At 41.9% G+C, this 25,610-nt stretch overlaps 4 protein-coding genes across 5 annotated transcripts; 3 read left to right on the forward strand and 1 right to left on the reverse strand.

The window, feature by feature from the left end:
- Positions 1-10: 10 nt before the first annotated feature.
- On the forward strand, positions 11-7,451 carry LOC120545389 (urea transporter 1-like). 2 transcript variants are annotated; one of them, XM_039779656.1, is made up of 10 exons: positions 11-108; positions 4,214-4,330; positions 4,794-4,983; positions 5,168-5,296; positions 5,690-5,819; positions 5,895-5,963; positions 6,095-6,242; positions 6,457-6,591; positions 6,675-6,724; positions 6,835-7,451. In XM_039779656.1, the coding sequence occupies exons 2-10, from the start codon at positions 4,219-4,221 to the stop codon at positions 7,099-7,101; spliced, it is 1,230 nt and encodes a 409-aa protein (XP_039635590.1). In that variant the 5' UTR covers positions 11-108; positions 4,214-4,218; the 3' UTR covers positions 7,102-7,451. The 2 variants fall into 2 exon arrangements, with proteins under 2 accessions (XP_039635590.1, XP_039635591.1); XM_039779657.1 differs by having other exon boundaries at positions 4,218-4,330.
- Positions 7,452-12,383: 4,932 nt separating this feature from the next.
- On the forward strand, positions 12,384-16,354 carry zgc:122979 (uncharacterized protein LOC641576 homolog). The gene is made up of 4 exons (XM_039778904.1): positions 12,384-12,661; positions 13,295-13,553; positions 13,937-14,487; positions 15,456-16,354. The coding sequence occupies exons 1-4, from the start codon at positions 12,557-12,559 to the stop codon at positions 15,687-15,689; spliced, it is 1,149 nt and encodes a 382-aa protein (XP_039634838.1). The 5' UTR covers positions 12,384-12,556; the 3' UTR covers positions 15,690-16,354.
- A 263-nt stretch (positions 16,355-16,617) lies between these two features.
- Positions 16,618-19,446, forward strand: hwa (huluwa). Its single transcript, XM_039778906.1, has 3 exons — positions 16,618-17,512; positions 18,421-18,619; positions 19,280-19,446. Exons 1-3 carry the CDS (start codon positions 16,928-16,930, stop codon positions 19,444-19,446), a joined length of 951 nt encoding a protein of 316 aa, XP_039634840.1. The 5' UTR covers positions 16,618-16,927.
- Positions 19,447-20,781: 1,335 nt separating this feature from the next.
- On the reverse strand, positions 20,782-25,538 carry atp5fa1 (ATP synthase F1 subunit alpha). Its single transcript, XM_039778905.1, has 11 exons — positions 25,392-25,538; positions 24,024-24,099; positions 23,747-23,916; positions 23,113-23,286; positions 22,787-22,953; positions 22,148-22,448; positions 21,788-22,012; positions 21,602-21,709; positions 21,369-21,513; positions 21,103-21,253; positions 20,782-21,000 (listed from the first exon to the last, which is right to left on the reverse strand). The coding sequence occupies exons 1-11, from the start codon at positions 25,449-25,451 to the stop codon at positions 20,922-20,924; spliced, it is 1,656 nt and encodes a 551-aa protein (XP_039634839.1). The 5' UTR covers positions 25,452-25,538; the 3' UTR covers positions 20,782-20,921.
- Between the last annotated feature and the right edge of the window lie 72 nt (positions 25,539-25,610).

The following is a 25,610-nucleotide window of genomic DNA, read 5'->3' on the forward strand; positions in this document are numbered from 1 at the left end:
GTGTGTGTGTGTGTGTGTGTGTGTGTGTGTGTGTGTGTGTGTGTGTGTGTGCATTTGATAACTTAGCAGATAAATAACAGAGCTGTGATTTATCTTCATTTCAGAGAGGTAAGAAAAAAATCTTTTTTAATGTCTTTTATATAAGACGATAAATGACTCACCTGTAAATGAACAGACAGAAAATAAAGTGCTATTGTATTCATCAGAAATAATCAAAATTACTGACTTGACTTAAATTCTTACAGATCATTCCTGGGCTCTGCTTTGCTTTCAGTATGAAGGAAGAACCCCTTTAAGAATTGTATTCATTTATCTATTGACTGATGATTTATTGGTTAATTGATTGAATATGTAGATTGACGTTCTCTTTGTTTTATCTTATATTAGAGAATCATTGTTGAACACAGAATTGAACTTGTAAAACTTAATTTACATAAAATCAGACTATTAGATAAGGTGCATCCATCACTTAACAAGCTATGTTTATCCTAGTCTCGCTTTGCCAGACCTTCCTCCACAGCACTGCGAAGGAGGGTCTGGCTAGTCCACACAGCATTCCGGGATGGAAGAAAAACGTGCTCTGGTTTATTAGCATTTCTTTAAACCAATCACAATCGTCATGGGCGGCACTAAGCAGCGGACAGAACCACGGTGCCGCTGAAAAATAGCCTAGGGAAGGAACTTGTTTTGGTGGAACATGTACGTTTAAAGGTTGTTTTAGTCGTGCAACAGAGAACTCAGATTGGACAGCTAGTCTAGCTAGCTGCCTCGAGACCTGTGGAGCAGTTACCATAGTCTCATAAATCAACCAGAGTTTAAAATTCCAACACAAAGACAGAGGAAGGTAACGGACATCCGGCCGAAAAGAGTGAAATCTGGCGGAATTTCAGTCGGCAACGGAGCAATCCCGGAAGTGGAACGTCGTAGCTATAGACTATGTTTATCCTAATCAATAAGCACCGACCCAGAACCTGATATTTAAGAGTTTTTGAGTGTGGATACACAGTTAGTAAGCCACAGCAGCAATCTTCAGTACTGAGGGAGGAAAAGCAATCCCCGAGGGCCCTATCAAAAATGCTCAAACAAAGGAACAAACACAAAACCAAACCTAACCCTGATCAGGAAATAAAGATTTGCAAAGCCCTAACAATATGACAGTATCATGGTCTGAACTACATCAGGACACATACATGGTTAGATAACAGGTTACTGATTGTGTTATATATGATCACACATTCAATCACAAAACGGTACTGAGTCTTTTTCAGTAGCTTTCATATTTGTTGATTTTTAAGAAGTATTGTGGCATAGAAGAAAAGAGGCTTACAAAGCTGAGAGATCAAGAGGTTTACCGGCAACTCAAGAACATAAACACACCCAGGCTTTCCTGCAGAGAACTGTGACTGGGGATGTTGACGTAACAGTGGGAAGCTCTTCTGGAAATCTGCTTTGATCACTACTTCAAAAAAATTTAATTCTACTAAAAAAAATAGAAAACAATGTGGCAAGCCATGTTCACACTTAGTTTGTCTGCAGGGAGGCAACAACTTGTCTGTTTGCGAATAGCGGGGAAGACAATACCTGACAATATCAGGGTCTAAATTTCAGTTTAATCAAGACCTGTTTTGCATGGTTTGCCATTTCATATACTGTACTAAATACTAATGTAATAATGTACTACTAATATTGACTTAAGTAAAAGTAAATTTACTATTAATTAAAAATGAACTTAGATAAATGTAAAAGGTAAAAGCCACAAACATATAAAAGCAAAAAGAGAGCTGCTGTTTAGTGCACACTAGTCTATATCCTTGACGTTCCCCTTCCGGGGTTGCTCTGTTGCCGCCGGAAAATCTGCCGGATTTCACCATGGATGTATTAAGAGAACATTTAGGCCGGATATCCGTTGCCTTGGGCTTCGTTTGTGTTGGCATTTTAAACTCCGGTCGATTTATAAGGACTATGGTTAACCTTTTCTCAGATCTCTGCAGAGAAAATCCAGACAGCTAGCTAGACTATCTGTCCAATCTGAGTTTTCTGTTGCAAGACTAAAACATTTAAACGTACACGTTCCACCAAACAAGTTCCTTCCGAGCCTATTTTGCAGCAGCACTGCAGCTTTTCTCCGGTGCTTAGCACCGCCCAACACGATTGTGACTGGTTTAAAGAAATGCCAATAAACCAGAGTACGTTTTACTCCCATCCCCGAATGCTATGTGGAGTAGCCAGACTCTCCTCCGTCGTGCATACATACATAGCCTACAGCACAGCATTGACTTACAAAAATCATAAAGAGCGTGTTGTTGTACTCACCTGTCTAAATGTCACTCTGTGAGTCTTAAGCAACACAAAGTCCTCCACGATCTGCTCCAGGTTCAACTTCTCTGCTCGTTCATTCTCAGAGCAAAATATAACCAGTCCACACGGCCTCTCTGTCCCACTGTGCTCCTCAAAGTTTTCAAACATGGCGCTAAATGAGGCTCTGCAGTCACAATGTGAGGGAGAATATGGTCACAAACAGCAGAAAAGCCTCACACACCTTACTGAAGGGAAACGGTCCTCAGTGAACGCAGAAGGCCGCTGGAGGAGCCATCATGAGCATCTTAGCATTTAGTATGTTAGCTAAAACACAGTGTGCACCTGTTGGTGAGGCAAAAACATGGGTGTGTTTGATTTGTGTCACTCAGTGTGCCGGGTTGTGCATTAGCATTAGACCACTGCTTAAAGGAGAACTCCGGCCGATTTTTACGTTAATCTTGATCACTATAAATATGCTAGTACAGTCGATAGAAGAAAAAAAAGTGAGCCGAATCGGTGCTAGTAACACGGAGCTGCTGCAGCTACATGTAGAGCTCCAACTAAGCTAAAACGGCAGTTGTGGGGGCATGATCTAAACAGTGCCTTTGTGCCTCTTAACAGACACAAAATACAATTCAAATGTCTGTGCAACATGAACAGGGCCCTTACTTGACAACAAGACGCGTTTTCAACTCAGACATCCTGTCGGTAGCTAGCTCGCCCTGCTAGTTGCCTTCTGGCCCTCAGTGTATTCAGCCAGGCTTCGGTGATAATCAACATGCAGCAGATCCATGTGTAGTTGTAGCTCATCCATTTTGTGTGTGATCGATCTGGCGTTGGTGAGTAGGAGGCTTGGCATTGGCAATCTGTGTGATAGTACCCTTAGCCGGGCTAGGAGGCCCGCCTGGCATCCTTGCTTCTCCCCGCCTTCGTCGCCTGCCGCGGCCGACAACAATCCACCGAGCGCCCGCTGTTCTGGCTATGTCCTCCAGAGGACAGTTATTCTTACTCCAAGCTTCTTCCCTTTGTGAACACCTCCGATCTTCACTCTTCACACACTACGCTCCGATCTGCACACTACTGTTTACCTTTTCTTGCTACAACTGAATTCCCATGGGACTTCAGCGTGAGACTACAGCTAGCCTTCTCTGCTATCACTGTGCAAGCCAGAGACATCATTTGGACCGTTTCCATGTAGTTACATCGTCACTGATATGGTCATAACCACTACAGTGCTCAATTACCTATTTTTGAGGGGGAAATAAACAAAAAAAATTCGCTGGGAATGCATGACCGGTCCTCTGGAGGACATCCACTAGTCCAGTGGGCGCTCGTTGGATCGTTGATTGTTGTCGGCCACGGCAGGCGAGGAAGGCGGGGAGGAAGCTGAAGCAAAGAGGCCCATCGGGCCAGCTAGCCCGACTAAGGAAACTACCAAACAGATCGCCACTGCCAAGACTCCTACTCACCAACGCCAGATCGATGTCACACACAATACATGAACTACAGATACACACAGAACTGCGGCGTGATCATTATTGCAGAAGCCTGGCTGAACACAGACTATCGGACGGTAGCTAGCAGCTAGCAGGGCGACCTAGCGGCAGGATGTCTGAGTTGAAAACACATCTTGTTGTCACGTAAGAGCCCATTTTAATTGCATTTTGTGTCTGTTAAGAGGCACAAAGGCACTCTTTTGTATATGCCCCCAAAACTGCCGTTTTAGCTAAATGGGAGCTAAGGGCATTAGCTGCAGCAACTCCAGTTTGCTACGACCGATTCTGTTAGTTTTTTTTGCTATCGACTGTACTCACATATTTATAGCAATCAAGATTAACGTAAAAATTTTAGTTAGTTATGCAGACATTTTTTCCACCCCTGCTAAAATGACAATTGTGATAAACTCTAATGACAGCAAGTATGGACAACAGCTCCCAGCCTTCATATGAAGAAGCTCCAACTCGCTCCTGTCTCTTCAGAGCTGCTGGGCTGTTCACTGGAGACATGCATCTCTGCAAAGAGTGGGTGAAAAGTAGGTGATGAGCTGCCTAATCTTCCAAATCACGTCTGTTAAGCTATAGTGCGTAGTTTATGTCTCCCCCATGAGGAATTTGAAGTAATTATCACAAAACTGTCGGCGCATCCACATGAAACAAGCCTTCTGTGATCACGCATCACCCCCACCACTCCTCCTGTGCGCAAAAGTCGCCCAACAACACTATTTTCTAAACATAGTCATACTGAGAAATACAGAGAGTTTGGTGGAGCTGATAGTCTTAATTAGCTTTGGATCAACTCATTTGGCAATGGCTTGAATGTAACGGACGTTCATTAATATGAAAAGGTTACGCACTAAAGCTTTACTCTTGAATTAATAAAAGTGTGCAGATGTAGTAAATTTGAGCTAATTTATTATAGAATTTCATAGTGGTTCAATTTAAGCCTTTCTGTAATGTAGACGATGACAAAATAAGGTTACGATCCATCAATGACAGGACAGCTTGTGGTAATCCAACTGCTGGACTGGATTCTCCGAGGGGTGGCCCAGGTCATGTTCGTCAACAACCCTGTCAGTGGGCTCCTCATCACGGCCGGCCTCTTCCTCCAGAACCCTTGGTGGGCTCTGAATGGTCTTCTGGGAACCTTTGTCTCCACTGTGTCCGCCATGTTGCTGGGACTAAACAGGTTAGATTGCATCTCCTTATCCTTATTTGACTTCATTTTTGAAAAAAACTATTTCCCCCTACCATTGAGCCATTATCGCTGTCTCTTCCAATCCCTGGGGCTACACTTTATTTGGCTTTCACACTGTGCTATTTTCATTTTTCTTATTTAAGTGTGTTTTGCACATCTGTCACATTCGCCACAGGGAAGCCATATCAGCGGGTTTATATGGCTACAATGGAACCTTGGTCGGCATACTGATGGCTGTTTTCTCTGCCAAAGGAAGCTGGTACTGGTGGCTGTTAATGCCAAATATTTTCATGTCAATGTTGTGGTAAGTTTTCTCCCACAATAAATCTGACTCATTTAATTGCACACATTTTATCACTTCAAATTCTTAGTCATTTTTGAAAAAATGGGTACTTCATTTCAGACAGAGAAACAAAAGCAGCCTGTGATTTTTTTGTTAGCGAACGTTTGCTCCATGAGTTTGTTGTTTGTTTTTGCTACGATAATCTTGAAATTCCAGAATTCTTTTCTGGTAAAAAGACAATTCAGTCAGTTGAAGCGGTCATTCTGAGATTGTATCAGCCATAAACTAGCTGTACAAGTGATTTCAAATTCAGCTAAAGGTAAACATAACCAATCTAGGCGGGATCATAAAGTCAGCGTTTTATAGTCTGCCTTTCCGCCCAATCAGTGATCCATTTCCTGCTTCTGTTCACAGCCCGGTGGTCTCCAGTGCTTTGTCCTCAGTTGCCATCAAATGGGACCTCCCGATATTCACACTGCCCTTTAATATTTTGGTGTGTCTACATGTTGCAGCTACCGGAGCCAATCACCCCTACTTTCCAGAGGTACACTAAAGCCCTACTAAACAAACAACGATGCACATACACAGTGCTTAGGCTCAAATTTTTCTGCAATTGCAGGTAGATATCCAGCCAAATGACAATCTGCACCCTACTAATGACTCCAAGGAAAGTCTCAATTTCTCTCAGGTATAACAGGAGTGTTATTGGTCCAGTAGCTCCTTGAAAATTTCCACACACTCTAAATCAATACAGTGGCTATATTGCACATATTTTTTTAATTGTTAAAATGTAAGTAAATGGAGGCTTTCCATTTGCAGCTATTCCTGTCAGTGCCAGTTGGTGTTGGCCAGGTGTACGGCTGCGACAGTCCTTGGACAGGAGGTCTCATCCTTCTGGCCCTGCTGCTTTCCTCACCAACTATCTGTTTTCATGCCATGTGGGGCTCTGCTGCTGGCATGCTGTCTGGTACAAAATACTCTGCCATTTGCATAGAAATATGCATGTCTACAGTGGCTCTCAAAGGGCACCATGGCATTATGGCAAATGAACCATGGCATGTTTTCACAAATAATGCTGTGTAGCCTGTGTCTGTTCACTCAGTTTTCAAATTTGTGCAACTGTTTGCTGTTTAACAATGAATTTCATGGTGAATTTTAAACGTCTCTGATGCGTGGGGCAGGATTCGCTCTTGCAGCTCCTCACAAGGACATTTACTCAGGCCTGTGGGGATATAACAGCGCTCTATCCTGCATTGCCATCGGAGGGGTCTTCTATGTCATAACATGGCAAACCCATCTGCTGGCTCTGATATGTGGTAAGATCAACAAATGTGATCACTTTCCTTTTTCAGGTAGAAGTACAGAAAATGTTTTTCATTAAAATTGTGTATCTTTCCAGCACTTTTCAGCACATACATGACTGCAGCCATCTCAAAACTGATGTCTGTGGTAAGTAAGAAACTTTCCTCCTGAGTCAAACTTTATAAACGTTATCTGAGCACCCAAATATCTCTCAAATCAGGTGTCATGCTCGCTTCTCTTATGACATCTCCTTTCAGCTCGCATTACCAGCCTGCACATGGCCTTTCTGCCTGTCGACTCTCATCTTCCTCCTCATTTCCTCCGAGATCCCAGCCATCTGCAGACTGCCTCTGTCTGTAGTCTCCTACCCCGAGGAAAACCGGCGCTACCAGAGACAATTAAAGGCCTCAGAGATGGTTCAGCACAGTCAGCAGCGGAACAGCCAAGAAGAGGCCACGCTGAAGGAGAATGGACGGCCAAATGTCCAGTTGGCAGTGGACAGGGGCCGCAGTGAACCTGTGTGATTAGAGGAGATGCTATTTTGTCCTGACATGAAGTGTTAAATCGTGGGAATTGTCGGAATAGTATGTTGATATATTCATTCTTGGTATTTTCTCTCTTACATAACAATATATGTTATATAAAATGGCTGGCATTGTAGTGAGACATATTTTCTAAATGGCAAACATTTTCTTATGCAGTATAGCTATTCTACACAACAGAGGGCAGCACTTCACAAGGAAAGATTGAACCACTGTTGTAATCTAATACTACTGAGGAAAAATACTGAGCAGATTTTAATGTAGGAATGTAATTATGTGTATTGTCTGCAATAATATACATTATATTAAATGTAGTCTTGTGGTGTTCCTCATTTACAGTCGTTGTGAAGCAAAGAGTAACAGTAAACAGTCTTTCCTCGAGTCTCAACAGCACAGTTTTAGTGGTAGCTGTGAGTTGATTTAAAATGCAGCAGAGCATTTCATCAGTGCAGACAGTGAGCTGTAGGGGAGATTTCATAAAGTGCTCCCCTAGCAAAAACACAATTTTCTCTGCCAGCCATAATCCATCACTGCCTTCTGTATTCCAATCTGCCCTATCGTTTCTCTTTACATCTCTTTTGGTTCCTTGCTGTGCTTCTCTCTCAGTTTGACATGTTTTTATAAACCCTTTTTGCTTATTTACTTTCCCCTTCCCCTTTCCTCAAATGCTCTCTTATGCCATTATCTTTCTCCTTCTGTCTTCATCTCTCCTTTGAGGACAACCTTTCTCCTCAGACAATAAGATTCTGATCTCTGTGAAAAGAAGCCACCAACATATCATCTGGTAAAACGTCTATAGAGCTCTGTCTGGGTCTGTGTCTGCATTTATATTTATGAGTAAATCTTTTTGTGTATTTATTGCCATCTGTGTATCTGGTGCACCAGGCACATGGCATTTGTCTAGCTGGTGCTACACATAAGAGACAGTAACACTTCCAGACATGCGTGGGAGCTGCGGTACATCGGGGGAGAAGGTGTGAGACGAGGGTCGGGGAAGAAGACGAAAATGAGAACATCTAATTTTCTTGGCCGGTGATGAAATATGACTTGTTATAATAAGGTTTTTTTCTTCTTGAATGTCTAATGGGTCTTTTTTTCTGCCCTGTATTTCAACCCACTCTTCAGATCAAACCATGTTCTCCTTAATATTCTAAAGTCATTAGAGAGGGAAACTTTCCTCGGTGCTGCCAGTATATTTTCTCTAATCCACCGCCGCCTGAAGGTAAGGCCGACCTAACTCAGTGGATTTTTCTGTGGCCTTTTACACAATGTTGATTCATCCAGCAACCTTAAAATGACAGGATAAGTGTTGGCAGTGGGATGGTGTGAGATGAGATTGCGGTGCCAGTGCTGTGTGTTCACAGCAATGTGATTCACCTTCCAGAGTCCCCTGCAGGCAGCACCTACTGCTCCCACAGAACACAACAGAGGAGAGAGAAACGAGGCTGAAGCTGTGAAGGATGCAACCTTAACACACAGTCACGTACTCCTGCATACATGCAGAGAAAAAAAAGCATGTGCCTTTCTCTCTGTACTGGTTTGTCTACTCTAGTGTCTGTCAGTTAAGAATAGCAATTCTCCCATAACAAAGTTGGCCAACATATTTTATAACAGTAGTTTATCAACAGAAAGAACATAACGAGCCCTCCGCCGTTTGTAACTTTGCGTCGAGGCGACGCAGACCGCAAGGACTGTGATTGGTCAACTCGTCCTGTGTGTTGATAGTCTGTGTTTTCAGGCAGCCTACTGTGGGGAGTAGCAACATGCTAGTTCACTAACATAAGCTTTGCAAGTAAACTCAGACATATTTTGGTTACAATGACGGGGTTATCCGTTTGTAAAGTGTCTATATGTCAGTAACGTTTGGAAATTAGCACTTCGACAGCAAGCAGTACTTTGTGGGCAGTTGTGCTAAAGTTTGCTTGCAAACATAACATAAACTGGCTGGCAGACACCTGGCAAATAACCTCAGACTTATTTTCTGGTTACAGTAACTAGGTCAATGGATTTTACTGTGTCTATTTCTCAATACTTTTTACAAAATCTAAACAAGAAAAGGCCAAACAAATAAGATTCATATTTTAGCACGACAATCTATGGGGTTTGCCTTTCTGAGTACCGTTTCGGTGGTGAGCGACACAGACACAGGCAACACCGAACTTCGAAGCCACACACCCCCTAGTGTTATGGCGGCGAAATGCACTGCGATGCAAAGCAACGCCGACGCAGAACTCCGAAAGGGTCACAACGCAGTAGGAGCGACTGTGTAGCTATGGCGTTGAGTTGATACAGAAGCATAAAACAGCCTTAAGTGGCACAAGAACAGGGGAAGTAGGCCTAGTGTCTATATACTAATAGTATGGGGATGTCCAAAGGATCAATCTATCTATCTATCTATCTATCTATCTATCTATCTATCTATCTATCTATCTATCTATCTATCTATCATTGATCTAAAATGATATCCCTTGCTTTCACAAGTGCCAAAATATCTCTACCAAATGTCATGACAAGTTGTTGAGACTGGAATAAAGTGATGGATTGAGTGACTGGCCGGCATTGTCATACCTAAAGTCGTGCCACTCAGAAGGCTCACAATACATATATGTAAATAATGGGTAGGGGGTCTGATTGGGGGAAGTTGGACTTTTAAAATCATGGCTACAGTTTTGGTACTCTGGGTCATTCTGGAAGTAATTCTGCTTTTTATTTATTTATTTACTTGTTCATATTTCTTTTATTTAAGAGTTGGCATGCATGTATGCCATATAGGTGAGTCGGCATGTACTGATTTATGTTTTCACAACTCTCTAACACAAGGTTGGTGAAAGCTGTATATTTGGGCATAGTATGTTTTGGGATAAGCAGACAATGGGGATATTGTACTGACGTACGTTCCATTTTATTTTAAGTTATGAAACAATACATATTTGATTACAAAAAACAATACACATATTTTACCCTGTCGTAAAAAAAAACAAGGACACAGACAAAAGGAGAGATAGTGGCTGTTCAATCCATCTGAGTATGTGAGAAGACCAAACAACACCACAAGAACACTAGGCTGCATGTAAGCTGTCCACCTTCTCACCACCTCACAATAACAGTGTCAGTACAGCTTGGCACTTTAATTAGCATTATTTTGAGACTGACAGGCAATTTTGTTTCGAGAGAGACAGCGTGAATGTGTGAAAAACACAATCAGACTGTTCCCGTGGGCAGGAGAGAAATGAACGCTTTGAAAGAGGCTGTTGTGATTCACTCTTTCTCGATCAATCTGTGAATAGTATGTAAGAGCTGCTATCTGGTGCATGACGCTCCTGGCTCAACATGTTCGAACCAAATATGTCTGCCGTTTCCTGTACGACGAAAGGAGAATCCCAATGAAACTCCATCCCCCATTGGATGTATGAAGCATCACAGCAGGAAGCATTACCATGTATGTACGCTCCCTGTGACACTGATTTCCATATCCATGGCTGCACTCTGCTGGAGTCGACTCTGTGTCGTTATCTTGTATGATCTCTAAAAGTATATTTCATTTAATCTTATTTATTGTGAGTTTTATGAAAAAATTTCATATAGTAGTAACTGTTCAGTTGGTAGCTGTCAGTTTAACAATAGAGAGCAGCTTGAATGTTCTGCCAACAGGAAGCACATCTGTTATGTTTTGGTAATTGCTAGTTCCACCCCTAATATGCGATTTGGGCTTTGTAAAGATTATCGTTTTATTAACATATTCAACTTGAAAACAGGGCTAAGTTATTAGGGGGAACGTTCAAATAGATGGTTCAACCCTTCTCCCAATAATTGTTGTACAATCCCTTATTATTATAGACTCATCACTCTCTAAAAAATGTTCATTATGGTTTCTGAGTTACCAAAGAACACAAGGTTTATAACACATTTCAATTACATAACTTAACGCTGCCCTTTCCTTCCACAGCTGGTGGCTATTAAATGGCTCAGCATTTAGCACTATACATAATTGCTATGCAGAACTACGGGGGTGGGTTTACACACACACCTGCACAATCTAATGGATACAAGAACCATTAAATAAATTCAGCCTCTGTAAAGTTTACTGGCCTTATCAGTGAAACTCCTTTAACAGAACAGTTCAGGTTCAATGAATTTCAGCTGCGGGACATAAATCTGGACACATTTAGAGTCAGTCAATAAAAACTTTCAAAGTTGTAATTTGCTTTTGTTTTGAATTATGCTAAATTATAAAGTGCACATTTTTCCTCCCTCACCCCTGATTTTTAAGATTTAAGATAGTGTAAATACAATCCAATCTTTTTTTTGGCTTAAGACCCCTTACAGAAGTAGTTGGAGCTCCTTAAATGAATTCATCATCATCCAAGGTAAGAAAGTCCAAACAATTAATATAAATTTGTGCAGCAGAACTTTTATCTATCTATCTATCTATCTATCTATCTATCTACTATCTATCTATCTATCTATCTATCTATCTATCTATCTGAAGTAAAACCAGCTCCACCTCAAGCAGCTACAACATTAAAATACTACTACACATTTGATCCATCCTACAATCAAATAATGTCGTTACAGGGGCCAATTTTCTGCAGAATGAGTACTTTTACTTTTGATACTTTAATTGTGTCGATGATACTAATAACAGTGTTGATGATGTGCTTTTTGAATTTACTTATAATGGATTATTTTGAATGTATTTGCTTTTGTTTAAGTAAAAGCTCTGAATACTTCTCTTACACCACTGCTGGTGCTATTTCATTAAATTGCAACAATCTGTAATTGACCTGACAGTTTAAATTGTCTCTGCAGAATTTTAGGCTACTTAAAAAATACCAAAAATAATTCCTTGCATTTTCTCATCCACAGCAAAGCTATAGCCTTAATATGTAAAACGCGTGTGCCTGTGTTCTGATGTACAAAATGGAGATAAAAAAAAGTCATTTGAGGACAGGGGCTCCATCACTGAGCAGGTGACTGTCTGGAGTTAGTCTAGGCAGCTATAGCAGGATATTTTCACTGCATGTCTGGTTTTTTTTGTTCTGTCTTTGGAGAAAAAAAAAAAGCACATTTTGTACCATGTCGTGACTGTCTGCTCGGCTCTGTACACCCTGCCTTCAAGAACTCCGGAAACAAGTCTCGAGATGGAGAAGGAGGCTGTAACATCCGCGTGATCATCGCCGGAGCACCAATGGCTTTCCAGCGAGCAACCTGAGGACACCGGTATCCCCTACCGCGCGTCAGGAAATGGGCGGTCCGGGGAAAGCTCGGTCACGATGCGTGGGTGAGTGAGTGTGTAGTAGAGGAGCTGCCGCGGTGCTATTTAACAGAGAGCCGAGGAGACCTCAGACAGGACGAAGCATTGCCCGACAAACAGGAGCGATTTCAGCACCAGGACAGCGACTCGTAGCTCAAAGAAACTAACTTCCTACCAGCCATCATGGTTCTCATCTGGACTCAGTTCGGTGTTAAGCACAAAAATGTCAATGTCAAGTGCAAAGTGCGAGTTATGCACAGAGGGGACAGCTCAGGCTCATCATCAGCGGTAAGTACATTTTTTTAAGAAAAAAATCGCTAATTATGAAATACTCAAATTATAGTAAGTTGAATACACTGTTAGAATATTTACGTGCCATACAAAGTATAGCCTATTATATTAGTACATTCAATTTGAAATAGCGACCTTTGGTGTAGCGGCGTCTCTCTGTATTTAATCATTGACTGTTGCTGTGGGTATATTCAAAATGCAAGAGTTGCCGATTCGCGTTCAGCCAATCGCTGCACCGAATCTCCGGTCGTTGGGGGAAATCTTTCCCTATCCCCCTTACCAGCCTATAAAATGCATGGATACTATGCAGTGGCACAGCAGCACGGAGATAAGGGTGTTTTCCCAGAGAGTGTCTATGCCTGGGGCTAATTTTCTGCATATTAATATATACAGAGCAGCAGTGGTGTTTAGGATGTGCAATACACAAAGCATCCTGTTTTGTATTTGAATATTTGAATTCACATTAACAGTGTTCATTAGTTATTTATCATAAGCCATTGCTATTGCCATTTGCAGCTTGAGATTTCAAATATTTATGCAAGAAAAAGTACATTCTTTGACCAGGCTTTTATGAGTGGCAATATGACAAATAAATGGTCTAATGTCTGATTCTGGTTCTTGTTTCCACAGGAAAGCATCAAGTCTGAGCAGGACGTGCCCTGCCTGGCCATCAAACCCACAGGCAAGGACTTCTACAAAGTCCTGGGTGTCTCACCTGAATCCAATGAAGACGAGATCAAGAAGGCCTACAGGAAGATGGCTCTCAAGTATCACCCAGACAAGAACAGCGATGCGGATGCAGAGGACAAGTTCAAAGAAATTGCAGAGGCCTACGAGATCCTGACTGACCCCAAAAGGAGAAGCATCTACGACCAGTTTGGAGAAGAAGGTGAGAGTGAGATAAAGAGAGTTAAATAGCTCAAATAGTAGCTGGCATCTGGCTAATTACTGTAGCATAGACTGGTGCATTAACTATTCATGTCATCATTAAGGCTTAATACTGATGTGCAGTGGGAGGATCATGACTGAAACAGTTCCACCCCAATTAAAACAGCTAAACATGTGCAGCATAGACAGCTGTGGGGCTGATGAATTATTCAGCAATGTAGGACGTTTCCTGAAAACTCCTGAACAGCTGATTTTCAGTAAACCGTCAAGAGGGAGAGGCAGAATTTGCATGAGAGAAGCACCAATATTAGAATAAGAATGAAGTAAAACTGCAGATGTTAATGAATTTAAATGAACTCTTTCTGTTTTCTCTGTGTTTTTTAGGTCTTAAAAATAGAATGTCAATGGCGGGCCAAGGCAACGTTTTTCGCAATAATTTCCACACCGACCCCCACGCCACCTTCTCCTCCTTCTTCCATGGCACCGACCACTTCGACATCTTTGGCAGTGACGTTGACGGCGAAGATGAGCTCTTCAACCCCTTCCGACGTTTCCCCTTCAGCCACGTGGGCGGTTTCTCTGGCTGCGAGGGCGGCCTGCGAAGAGGCCAGCGGCGGCTGCAGGGCGATGAGGTGGTCCATGACCTGCTGGTCACCCTAGAGGAGGTGATGCAAGGCTGCACCAAGCATGTGAAGATTACCCGCAGCCGCCTCAACCCCGACGGCCGCAGCCTGCGATCCGAGGAAAAGATGCTAAATGTGGTGGTGAAGAAAGGCTGGAAGGCAGGGACCAAGATCACCTTCCCCAGGGAGGGAGATGAGACGCCCAACAACACCCCTGCAGACATCACCTTCATTCTCAGGGACAAGGAGCACACGCAGTACAAGAGAGACGGCTCCAACATCGTCTTCACTGCCCAGATCACACTCAAGGAGGTGAGTTTAGTGCAATTATGTCAGACATAAAGGTCTAGAGTTTGCCTCCTACAGAGGCCATCACTCCTGATTTATTATGAAACATATGATGGGTCTATAGGTAGATATACTATGTAACTGTCAACAGCTTACACCTACTCAGGGAAAGGCTAACATCCATCCATCACTTCTTATCTTTTACGTAACTGTAGAAAGATGCATTCTTTGAAATACCAGAGAAAATCGATTCCTGAAAGGCATTAATAAGAAGCCAGAACGATCTCTGCCAAATTCAGGGCGGGTTATATCTTTGATTATAGTCTGAGGATGGAACACAGTGTTCTGTTATGGGCATCTGCGCCCCCACCTTACAATGGGCTGACAGACCCCCGCTAACAGAACAGCAGCAGTCTGCCAACGCCTTCGTTACCTCTCCAGCCCCTGCAGAGTGAGAGAGAGCAGCAGAGTCTAAATTTAGCCTGTGCTGACTGCCCCCACGAATCACACTTCCCTCTCAGCTACTATGTGTGCTGCAGACTCCTCTGCCCCTACAAGGCAGGAAGAGAGGCAGCTTTTTTGGCTCGCTCCGTCTCTGGCTCTCACCTCTACCAACCCACGCACAGATTAGCAGGGTAGCAGTCACAGAGAGTGGCATTTCAAAGAGCTCCCTCCCGCTTCCTATGGCTCCCTTCAGTCACTAAAGCACTTAGCTCCCACACACAGCCTGTAAATAGGGCAGCGATTAGAACATCTGTAAAAACGGTTTGTTGCATAACACAGAAAATCGTTAGGCTCTTAGAAAGACAGACAATCCATATTTATCCGTTATGCAACTTGACAGTTGTAAAGATCAGGCATTTAATTGATTTCTTTTGTCCATGTGTGCTTCATTCCAGTCATAACGAGGCCACTCAGGAAGCATTATGAAACTTGTTCTAAATTTAACAGGTCTGCAGAACTAACTAGTTTCTTCCTTCTTTTTCCTCCAGGCTCTCTGTGGCTGCACAGTTAACGTCCCAACACTTGACAACCGGATGATGCCTCTACCATGCAGCGATGTTATCAAACCAGGTGCTGTCCGCCGGCTAAGGGGCGAAGGTCTGCCCATGCCCAAGAGCCCGTCCCAGCGAGGCGACTTGGTGGTGGAGTTCCAGGTGCTCTTCCCCGACAGGATCCCACCACAGTCCCGCGAGATCATCAAGCACAGCCTGGCCCAGTGCTAGCCGGCTTTTATTTAAGGAACTGATTGACACAGCTTCACCATGTGTGTATGTTGTTATCAATTCACAAACCCAGCCTTGCCCAAGGTGCTAATATCACAACCAATCACAGCCTCTCGTTGTGCGTGGAAATGGCAAGCAACGCTTAAGTGAGTTGTAGTTCGGTGTGGAGATGACTTTCTGCAGGCATGACGTACAACAACTAGGATGCCACCTGAGCAGTGAGTTTAGAACTGATGAATGGGGTCTTTGGTATCTGAGGGCGTCCATTGACTCAATAACCTTTCTCTTGAATGAAAAGGTTATCTGTAGGCTGCTGTTATACCTGCAAACCTATAGCAGGATATCAGTGAGCGATTCAAGTCTGTATAGACTTCCTTAAACCTGAATGGTAGAAACACATGAAGAAAAAAACCACTTTATCGTAGTTATATGGTGCTCATATGACTGATCTTTTGCATTGATTTATTACAATAGCAAAATGTACTTGTGTACAAGGATCTACTTTGTGTACGAAATGCAAAAATATTGTCTCTAAGAGAGATTCATATGTCAAATGTTCTATTGAATTATTTGAAATGTTTGTATATATTCTGTACTGATGTATTATTACCTGATATAGACATGTTTGGAAGCATGGACAATAAAGAAAAAAACCTACAATTCAACTTATGTTGTCTGCTGTTCCTTGTGATAAACATGTACAGTGTATGCATATAAGTGGACTACAAAAGTCCTCGACAAAACTACATTATAAAATCATAAAGTCCATTTAAAAAAAATCCCAATTCAGAGCATGAATGACCATTACTGCAGAGCTTCAGATGCATTGATGCAGGAGTGAGGCCTCCTGCTGCCATCTAGCGGCGATTGGTTGCTATGACAAAGCCAAACATCCTGCACATAATAGGACACACCTGTTGATCTGTAATTTATGTCACTGCCAACTGAGTGCGCGTTGCATAGTCGTCTCAGATCAAGCCTTTGCTTTGTTAACACTGACAGTGTTGGGCTACAATAATGAAGACAAGGGTGGTTCAAGACAACGTCCCTTTTTGGAGACTGTATGCATTTAAGAAGCAGGCTGGCATGTTGCTTTTAGATCAAAAATACTTTTCAAACATACATAGTAGTCCACATTGATTGACACGCCAAACCACCTGCGCGTTCAGGGGCAACGTGAAATCTCAATTGAGATCAGCAATTCTCCAAAATTCATCCTTCATGTCCTCTGGAATGAAATGTCGCAGATAAGTCAGACCACACCATCATATCCGACTGAAGGTTACCCTGTGACAAATTTGACTTTAGTCGTCCTTTTGCTCATACCCTTTGTGGTCATTCTGCTTCTGCTAAACTGCCTGTTCCTGGGTTACAAGTTATTGATCCTGTCAAAGAAGACCCGACAGAAGCGAGAGGACGCAGAGGAGATGCTTTTGCAGTCCTCCCTGCAAAGAGTCATAAGAGTATCTGACATGGGTTTTCCTTCGCTGCAGAACGAGAGGAGAGCTTATATGTCTCTATCGGAGCCTATCCTGCCCCATCCTGTCACCTCTTCCAGGGCTTCATCCAGGGAGAGGGCCGGGGTGGATAACAGGATCCGGCCCCTGAGGCCAGATGGTGCCACCGGCTCAGGGTCCATGAGGGCGCCGAGCACCATCCGGGCCACCTCCTCTACGGCTGCTTTCAGCACAAGACTCGAACTGCCCTCTGCCTCACGGGCGTACAGCAACGCGCGATGGTGTAAAAGCGCACCGGTTTTACCACAGTCCAGTGATTCGGAGGCTGAAACCAGAGTGAACCTTGTTCCGCCGAATTCTCCAACGGTGAGTGGTCAACTGTGGCTGTCAATATTTACAAATGACCAGGAAGAGGCCTAATGAGTCCAGGGTCATTGTGAAGTTATTATTAAGAAGTGGAGATTGACTAATTGGTGGACATCATTCAAGAATTCTGCAGGAAATATAGCCTAAACATACATGTTATGCTACCATATAGGCAAACAAAAAAAATGCCCATTTTGACATTGCTTCAGGCCTCTCATGCCAAATTCTAGTAATTTATACTCAAACAACATGGCCGGATTATCCAGCTTGGGGACGCAAGGCCAAAAATTAGCTGCTGGGCCCCTATCAACCCCTGTTTCTCTTGCTCTACATATATTGTCTAAAATTGCCCTAAGATAATATCTGGCTTCTGTTTTCCTGTGTTTTTAATTTGATTAAATATGAAGTGCAATAGTGAAGGTCTTACAACTACATTTTGACATTGGGCCCTAAAGATCAGCTAATAAAAGCAGAACCCACCTTTCGGGCCTTATTATGTCAGTTTATATTTGCTTTTCCTGCATATTCCTGTATTACCAAACAAAGTTAGAGTTCGTAAAATTACCACAAACCAATTGCCACACTGTGATGTTGGGATGTGTGTGATGTTTAAGGGCCCCTGGAGGTCTGGTGTTGGCTGTCACTGCTTTACTTACTACCCTACCCTGCTTATTCGGTTTATTCCAAACTAATAGGAAAAGTAAAACCTGCTTTCATTAACTTGCAGCTTAAATCAATATTATGTTTTGCAGATCAGCAATAAAGAGTAGTGACCAGGAAATGCATTCATTATTACTTAAAAAAAAAAAAAAAAATGAATATCCATCCAAGATCTAACCTCCAGTATAAAGCATAAACCTATTGTTAATTCAAAGTGTGAGGTCTTTATTTTTTTCTTTTGTACACAGCATGAGACACAACATGTGGGTCATCTTCGTCGGAGCAGTACTTACGAGAGGCTGACAGATGTGAACCCACGTGTTGCAGTGCTTGTGTTTGACAAAGTGGACATGGAGTGTGACTACACCAACCTGCCTTCGGACGCGTCCTGCCTGAACACATCTGCAGTGGGTCCTGGACTGGACAGCGACTTTGGTGCAAGTGCAGGTAAACTGCAGTCTCCTTCCGCTGCACTGTAATCAATATGGCAGTCATTAATAACTACTGCTACTGCTGCATCAAAAACAAGTAGATTGGTTGAACAGTATAAAGAAAAAAACCTTATCTTGCTTGGAGAAATGCTTTAATGTTAAGTAAAAGGGTGCTGCTTTATTATCTTGATTACACATAATAACACCAGTGAGGAACATACATGATCTTGCTTTCTTAATAAAATCCTGTTTGCTGGTTGAATGGAAAGCTTGTTTAACAAATTACTGCTTCAAAAAGAGTCATATGTAAAGTTACAGTATAACACTACTTTTAAAATAAAAGACAAGTTATGAGTAATGTTAGTTTGTAGATAATGTGAGCATTGAGTGCAAGTTAAGATCAAGCTTAATGTCATTTACAGGCCCTATTTATGATATATATATATATATATAGTATATTTTAATGTTGAATTAGATGTCTGTAAATCATTTTAATCTGCTTCTTTATTGCAAAACAATATGTAAAGGTCAACATGCTAGACATTGTGCACTTTTTCACATGTTATTGCACTTTATTAATCAAGAAAAATAGATGCTGCACTTTTCCAGTTTTTTATGACTTAAAAAATGTGGATCTTTAAATTAAAGTTCTGGAATATTCACGATTTCTTTTCAGGTGTCTCCCTGCGGATTCTGTCAGGAGACAGTGACAGTTTGTCCAACGGTGTTCTGGCTTCAGCCCTGGAGTGGGATTATTATGACCCCTGCTATGTTAAACAGAATAATGTAAACAAACATAAACACCACAGACCTGCGGTGCACACCAAACAGTACTGGGTGTAATATATTTCAGCTGTCAGTGTGATCCGTAGTTTTAATGTTTATTTTTTATTTATTTATTATATTTTAATCTATACATGTTTTAGTCTTCATTTATTTAGTTTGTCTCACTTATAATCACTAGTTTAAATTGACACTTTTTTATTAGGAATGCAATCTGTCACTAAATTTGTTCAAACTGTGAAATGTTTACCATGCACCTTTACCAACACTTATATTATGAAATAGTTATTATGCACTTCTTCACTTATGTTCATCTAAATTAGTCTCACTATTTAATGTTCACGGGGCTGTTCAGCCAGTTCTGGATTTCATAAACATTCACATTAAGATTTATATTCACTGCTTTTGATTTAAATGTTTTGATTCATTCTGAGTAATAAAGACTAATTTGGAATGAAATGCTTCTGGATTATCTTTCCAATTAAATAATGCAAATCATCAGGGACTCAAGTGTCAATGCAAATACAGAAATGGGAAGAAAAAAACATTTATGGGGTACAATATTACTATGTTAAAACTGCCTGTTGGTACTGGCCTGTACAATGCAACATTTAATTAATCAATACATCTTAAGATGTTTTTCTTTGTTTTGGACTCACCAGCAGAGGGCCCTGTAGTTTGTGTTAGGTGGATTTTGCCCTTCGCATTACATTTTTAACCTGTATAAACAGACAAAGATGCAAGTAGATAACTGATGATACTGACCATTTACTGTAGGCGTGTACTACATTGTGATATTAAGAGAAATAACCTGATTTAATGCTTGACAAAAAACAGACTAAGACAATTCCTTTAATTTGTTGACCATCACAATTCACAAAGTGGAACTTGAGTTTTGAGCCATAAAAGCAACATCAACTACAGCAACCTCCAGAGAAGATGGAGGGTAGGGCTACAAGAACTTTCAAAACATTATAAAAGGGTCAGTCAGTTTGAAATTGTAGTTTAATTGCTGGTTTTAAGATTCTCTGCCCTAATTGCTAGTCTAACATTGTTCCTCACTCAAAGTGGCAGTTCCACACTTTTCCACAATGGGACTGATCAGTGGGATAGGCCAAGTATAATGACCATGTACTATTGCAGCCATTCCATACGTTTCAGTCCATTACGTAAATCCCCAGTGAGCCGCTCACAAATTTTTAACTTCTACCATTTCTAGACAAATGAGAATAAAGTAACCAGCTGTCAGCTGCGCACACTCTGTATTCAGTATTTTTACCGTTATATGATCAGTAGGAACTGCAAATTGTGGCAAGAGACAATATAATGGTGCCGCATCAAGGTATATCAGAAAGGAACCCAACAGTGCTCCAAACACAAAAAGAGATGATCAAGTCAACTAGTTGGAATACTTTATTCTCTGTTAAGAGATATCTGTACATTAAAGATCAAGTGCCACTTTTTTAAGTTCATAGAAAGTATAACAGAGGTTGCACTATGTGAACAGGAAAATAACCAGATCAAACTGCATCACTTTACTCAAAGCTGGAGAGGAAATTCAACACAGTTTGTTTGAGTTTAGCATCGGATGCCTCAGAGATTTGGCCATCAGCCCTGCAAACAAAAAGAGATTGGTTACAAAATGCATACATACAGGACATACATTACAGTATAATGTAAGTCTGAATGCTGTTGTCCAAAAGCTCTTTAACTTACCTGATAGCTGACAGCAGGTCTTGGTGCTGGCTCAGAACGTGCTGCAGGAAGGCCTTCTCGAACCTGGTGATCTTGCTAGGCTCCATTTTGTCCAGGTGTCCCCTCACACCAGCATAAATGACCGTTACCTGTTCTTCAATAGCCATTGGACCTGAAACATAAATGCATACAGTCACAGTCCATAAGACAACTGTAGAATGGATACATTTTCTGAAAGAGAAGCCTACTAAGGGACATTTACATACATACTGAATGTAAATACTCACAGTACTGTCCCTGTTTAAGGAGCTCAGTTAGACGAACACCACGGTTCAGCAGCTGCTGAGTGGCAGCATCCAGATCGGAACCAAACTGAGCGAAGGCAGCCACCTCACGGTACTGGGCCAGCTCCAGCTTCATGGTACCAGCCACCTGGTGATGGACCGAGATCAACAAGTCAGAATCAAAGACCTTCACTGTGATATAAGCTAGGAGATGGGTGATTACAAGGGAGGCTAACCTGCTTCATGGCCTTGGTCTGGGCAGCGGATCCGACACGTGATACAGACAGTCCGACGTTGATGGCTGGTCGAATACCTTTGTAGAACAGCTCAGTCTCCAAGAAGATCTGAGTGAGAAAACAGCATTAATAACTGGGTTCAGGAGTTCAACTGGGATGAAGCAAGTCAACGAGTCACACACTCACTTGTCCGTCTGTGATGGAGATGACATTAGTTGGAATGTAGGCTGACACGTCACCAGCCTGTGTCTCGATAACGGGAAGGGCTGTGAGGGAGCCGCCGCCAAAGTTGTCGTTCATCTTAGCAGCTCTCTCCAGCAGACGGGAATGCAAGTAGAAGACGTCTCCCGGGTAAGCCTCACGACCAGGGGGACGGCGGAGCAGCAGGGACATCTGACGGTAGGCGACAGCCTGCAGAAAGAAAACTCACAAGGTTGTTGTTTATCTGCTAACTAAGGTTTTGTTAAAATAAAATGATTTACAGCAGCTGGTTTTCTTTGTATAAACATCCCCTCCAACAATCGGATAAAAATAAATAAAACTCACCTGCTTGGACAGATCGTCATAGATGATCAGGGCGTGCTTGCCGTTGTCTCTGAAGTACTCTCCCATGGAACAGCCTGAGTAGGGAGCCAGGTACTGCAGTGGAGCAGCATCAGAGGCAGTAGCAGACACCACAATGGTGTACTTCATGGCGTCGGCATCAGTCAACCTCTTTACCAGCTGAGCCACAGTGGATCTCTTCTGGCCGATAGCGACATAGATGCAATACAGCTTCTTCTTCTCGTCCGTTCCTTCGTTAAAGCGCTTCTGGTTGATGATTGTGTCGATGGCAATTGCGGTTTTGCTACAACACAAATTTTGATACTAAGCACCGTGGATTCACCGACAAACAGATCCATGTTGTACACAAATCAATCCCCATCTTGTGTTCATGTGTTAATATTCAAATTTAAAGCAGCCACGAACTGACAAAGGGCTGATCTACCAGGAAACAGAAAAATTAATGGTTATAAAAACATATTGCAATAAACTATAATCATAATATATATCAATAGTGATTATGTGTCCCACCCCTTGTCAGTGTTAGCACTTCCATTGCTGTAACAGTATGTCAATGGCAGCTGGAATAACATCAAATGCTGCCATGTGTTCACGTTTTCACTTTGAGCAGAGTCCTCTTACCCAGTCTGCCTGTCTCCAATGATGAGCTCACGCTGTCCACGACCAATGGGGACCAAACTGTCCACGGCTTTGATGCCAGTCTGCATTGGCTCCCTCACAGAGATACGGGGGATGATACCAGGGGCTTTAAGGCCAACACGCCTGCGGATTTTGGAGCCCAGGGGACCCTGTGGGGAAAATAGTGGAACAATCAACTGCTATCAACTGGTGAAACTAGTAGTGTTATCTTGTAAACATGATTGATTGCTCTTATGTAAAGCACTTTGTGTTGCATTTTATGCATTAATTGTGTGATAGAAATACAGTTTATCGTTATCATCATTCACCTTTCCATCGATAGCATTTCCCAGAGCATCAACGACACGGCCTAGGAGCTCTTCACCAACAGGCACATCTACAATAGCACCTGTTCTCTTGACAATGTCACCTTCCTTGATCAGCTTGTCATTACCAAACACAACAACACCAACATTGTCGGGCTCCAAGTTCAGAGACATGCCCTGGATAAGAGAAGAACATTAATTTACTACCACTTTTCCCTTTAGTTTAGCCATATTACAGATAACATGACAACTGCCCTCCAAGTACATAATTAAAACCAGAGCAAATGAATAATGTGCTGCACTAATTATTCTATGAACATGTAACAATTTGATAAATTATTGTTTTTACAGTAATGGACATACTTCTCTATTCTAGGAACAGTCTTTTATGCAGTATATTTACACATGGGTACTACACATTGCAACCAGTGACAAAGTAGCAGTGGCTATGTACTTAAGGGACCATTGACATTAGTTTTCAAGAAAAGTAGTGAGAATTTCTGTTTGCCAATTACCTCGGACTACATATAATTTAGAGGCTGGTTGGGTGAATGCAATTTTCTTAAAAACATTAAAGCTGTAGCATCAACCCATTCAGTGAAAGGTTCGCATCTAAGGGTTACATCATTAGTCTTACCTTCAGACCAGAGGAGAACTCCACCATCTCCTCAGCCTGCACGTTCCTCAGGCCGTGCACTCTGGCAATACCATCACCGATGGACAGCACGCGTCCAGTCTCCTCCAAGTTAGCACTGGTGTCAGCTCCCATGATCTTTTGCTCCAGAATGGACGATACCTCAGCTGTGCCTTTAATGTATGTAAGGTACACTAATTAACAACTTTGGAAACACTGTTGGGTACCAATGATTTAATTTTCTAGTAGTAGGCCAAAACAGGGTTCCTGAAACACTGACCCGTTTTCTGCAGCCATGGACGTGTGGTGTGTAGATTCTTGACTCCTACACATGCTGCGGCAACGTTCTTGGATACCTTTAAGACAATGGGAACGAGTACAGAAATATATTTTATACAGACGGAAAGGTGTAGCATTTTTCAATTGAATCACTTATTTTAAAATCAGAAAAATCAAGTATAAAATCAGTCGCTAATGTATTGGGTACACCCAGTGTAAACTAATGCAATCTAATAAAAGCCCTGCAATAACTTGTGTAATGTATTACCAGTACACTCAGTACGGTTTAAAAACAGGGACGTTTGAAAAAGATTTTTAACTGTTTCCTGTTCTAACAAAATATAGAACAAATACAGAAACTAGTTTTGATACGTCATAGCTTAATAAGCACAATATGAACCAACATTTACAAGTATTATTATCATCAGTCTGTATTGATGCTACTTTTATTATTTAATATTTTTTATAGAGAACAGTACATTAATATTTAGGACATATTTCATTACCGACTATCCGAATAGGAAACAGAGCTGCAACTTAGAGAACCGTTAGAGCTGCACAGTTATAAATCGTTGAATTGTGCAGCCGACAGAATATATTTTCATCGAGACTGTTACAACAGACTGAGGATTTTGGAAACACCTTCAGAACCGCAACTAGTGATATTGAGAACAACTTTCTGGGTTTTCAAACCTTGCCAGGTATTCATTATTTGGTAAACTGATATGCTTGTTGGTTACTCAAATGTAATATTAAGTTACTGGGATTCATTCAAACAATGAATTGAGATGAGCCATTTCCACAAACATTGAATTCTAAATGATTATTGCAGCTCTATATTAGGACATTCATAAACATTCTACAACAGGACTAGGGCTTGTTCCAAATATTGGAGAAGGGCCCCAGGTCCTACAGTCTGCAGGGTCATAGGACAGTCCTCACCAATAACAGTTACTAGCAAGAACAGTAAAATATCCAGCTAATGTCACCCCATAAACAGCTAGCCTATGCAAAGTTTAGCCGGGCAAATGCATTTGCAATGAAAGCTAGCACAATGAAAGCTAAAGAGAGACAAACCTGACCTTCAACAACATTAACACATAACACATTGCTCAGAGATTAATTTTATCGTCTAGTCACGCTTAATAATTACTGTACTAGCTTGTGGGCGGTTTGTTGCAGTCTGAAAACAAACCTGTCAAAAGATAACAGTGGGACTGGGAAGTAGCAAAGTGAAGGGCCCGGTGTCCTCCGGTGCAAAGACGTGTGTATGCGCAACACCGCCATGACTTTTTTATTTGAATAAATTCGGAGTTTTGTAAAGGAAATCGACACACATCTAAACACATGAAACGTTAGAGTTGCTTACAAATCCAGCCTGCCGAGGAATACTGCGGGTAAGAGCCGCTGCAACGCGTACTGACAGCATGTCGTCCTGCAGGGTCTGTCCTGCTCCTGGTTCGGAGAGAGAAGGATGGCGGACACGGCAACAAATTTGTAGAAAGGTCACAGCTACCCGGAAGTACTTAAAAGAAACTACCGTACTTATTTTTCTCATGCTAAGAAATAGACAATATTGACAAGTAAG

This window comes from Perca fluviatilis, chromosome 17 (genome assembly GCF_010015445.1).
Source record: "Perca fluviatilis chromosome 17, GENO_Pfluv_1.0, whole genome shotgun sequence".
Classification (NCBI taxonomy): domain Eukaryota; kingdom Metazoa; phylum Chordata; class Actinopteri; order Perciformes; family Percidae; genus Perca; species Perca fluviatilis.

Excerpts from the sequence above, each read along its gene's own strand:
- hwa (XM_039778906.1), top strand. The coding sequence starts at position 16,928 with ATGTCGCAGATAAGTCAGACCACACCATCATATCCGACTGAAGGTTAC. Across the intron at positions 17,513-18,420 it reads TTCCGCCGAATTCTCCAACG|CATGAGACACAACATGTGGG; the intron begins GTGAGTGGTCAA and ends TTTTGTACACAG. Across the intron at positions 18,620-19,279 it reads CGACTTTGGTGCAAGTGCAG|GTGTCTCCCTGCGGATTCTG; the intron begins GTAAACTGCAGT and ends ATTTCTTTTCAG.
- LOC120545389 (XM_039779656.1), top strand. The coding sequence starts at position 4,219 with ATGGACAACAGCTCCCAGCCTTCATATGAAGAAGCTCCAACTCGCTCC. Across the intron at positions 5,964-6,094 it reads AAAGTCTCAATTTCTCTCAG|CTATTCCTGTCAGTGCCAGT; the intron begins GTATAACAGGAG and ends TTCCATTTGCAG. Across the intron at positions 6,725-6,834 it reads TCTCAAAACTGATGTCTGTG|CTCGCATTACCAGCCTGCAC; the intron begins GTAAGTAAGAAA and ends ATCTCCTTTCAG.
- zgc:122979 (XM_039778904.1), top strand. The coding sequence starts at position 12,557 with ATGGTTCTCATCTGGACTCAGTTCGGTGTTAAGCACAAAAATGTCAAT. Across the intron at positions 12,662-13,294 it reads GCTCAGGCTCATCATCAGCG|GAAAGCATCAAGTCTGAGCA; the intron begins GTAAGTACATTT and ends TTGTTTCCACAG. Across the intron at positions 14,488-15,455 it reads CCCAGATCACACTCAAGGAG|GCTCTCTGTGGCTGCACAGT; the intron begins GTGAGTTTAGTG and ends TTTTTCCTCCAG.
- atp5fa1 (XM_039778905.1), bottom strand. The coding sequence starts at position 25,451 with ATGCTGTCAGTACGCGTTGCAGCGGCTCTTACCCGCAGTATTCCTCGG. Across the intron at positions 22,954-23,112 it reads GAAATGCTATCGATGGAAAG|GGTCCCCTGGGCTCCAAAAT; the intron begins GTGAATGATGAT and ends TTTTCCCCACAG. Across the intron at positions 21,001-21,102 it reads GACCTGCTGTCAGCTATCAG|GGCTGATGGCCAAATCTCTG; the intron begins GTAAGTTAAAGA and ends TTTTGTTTGCAG.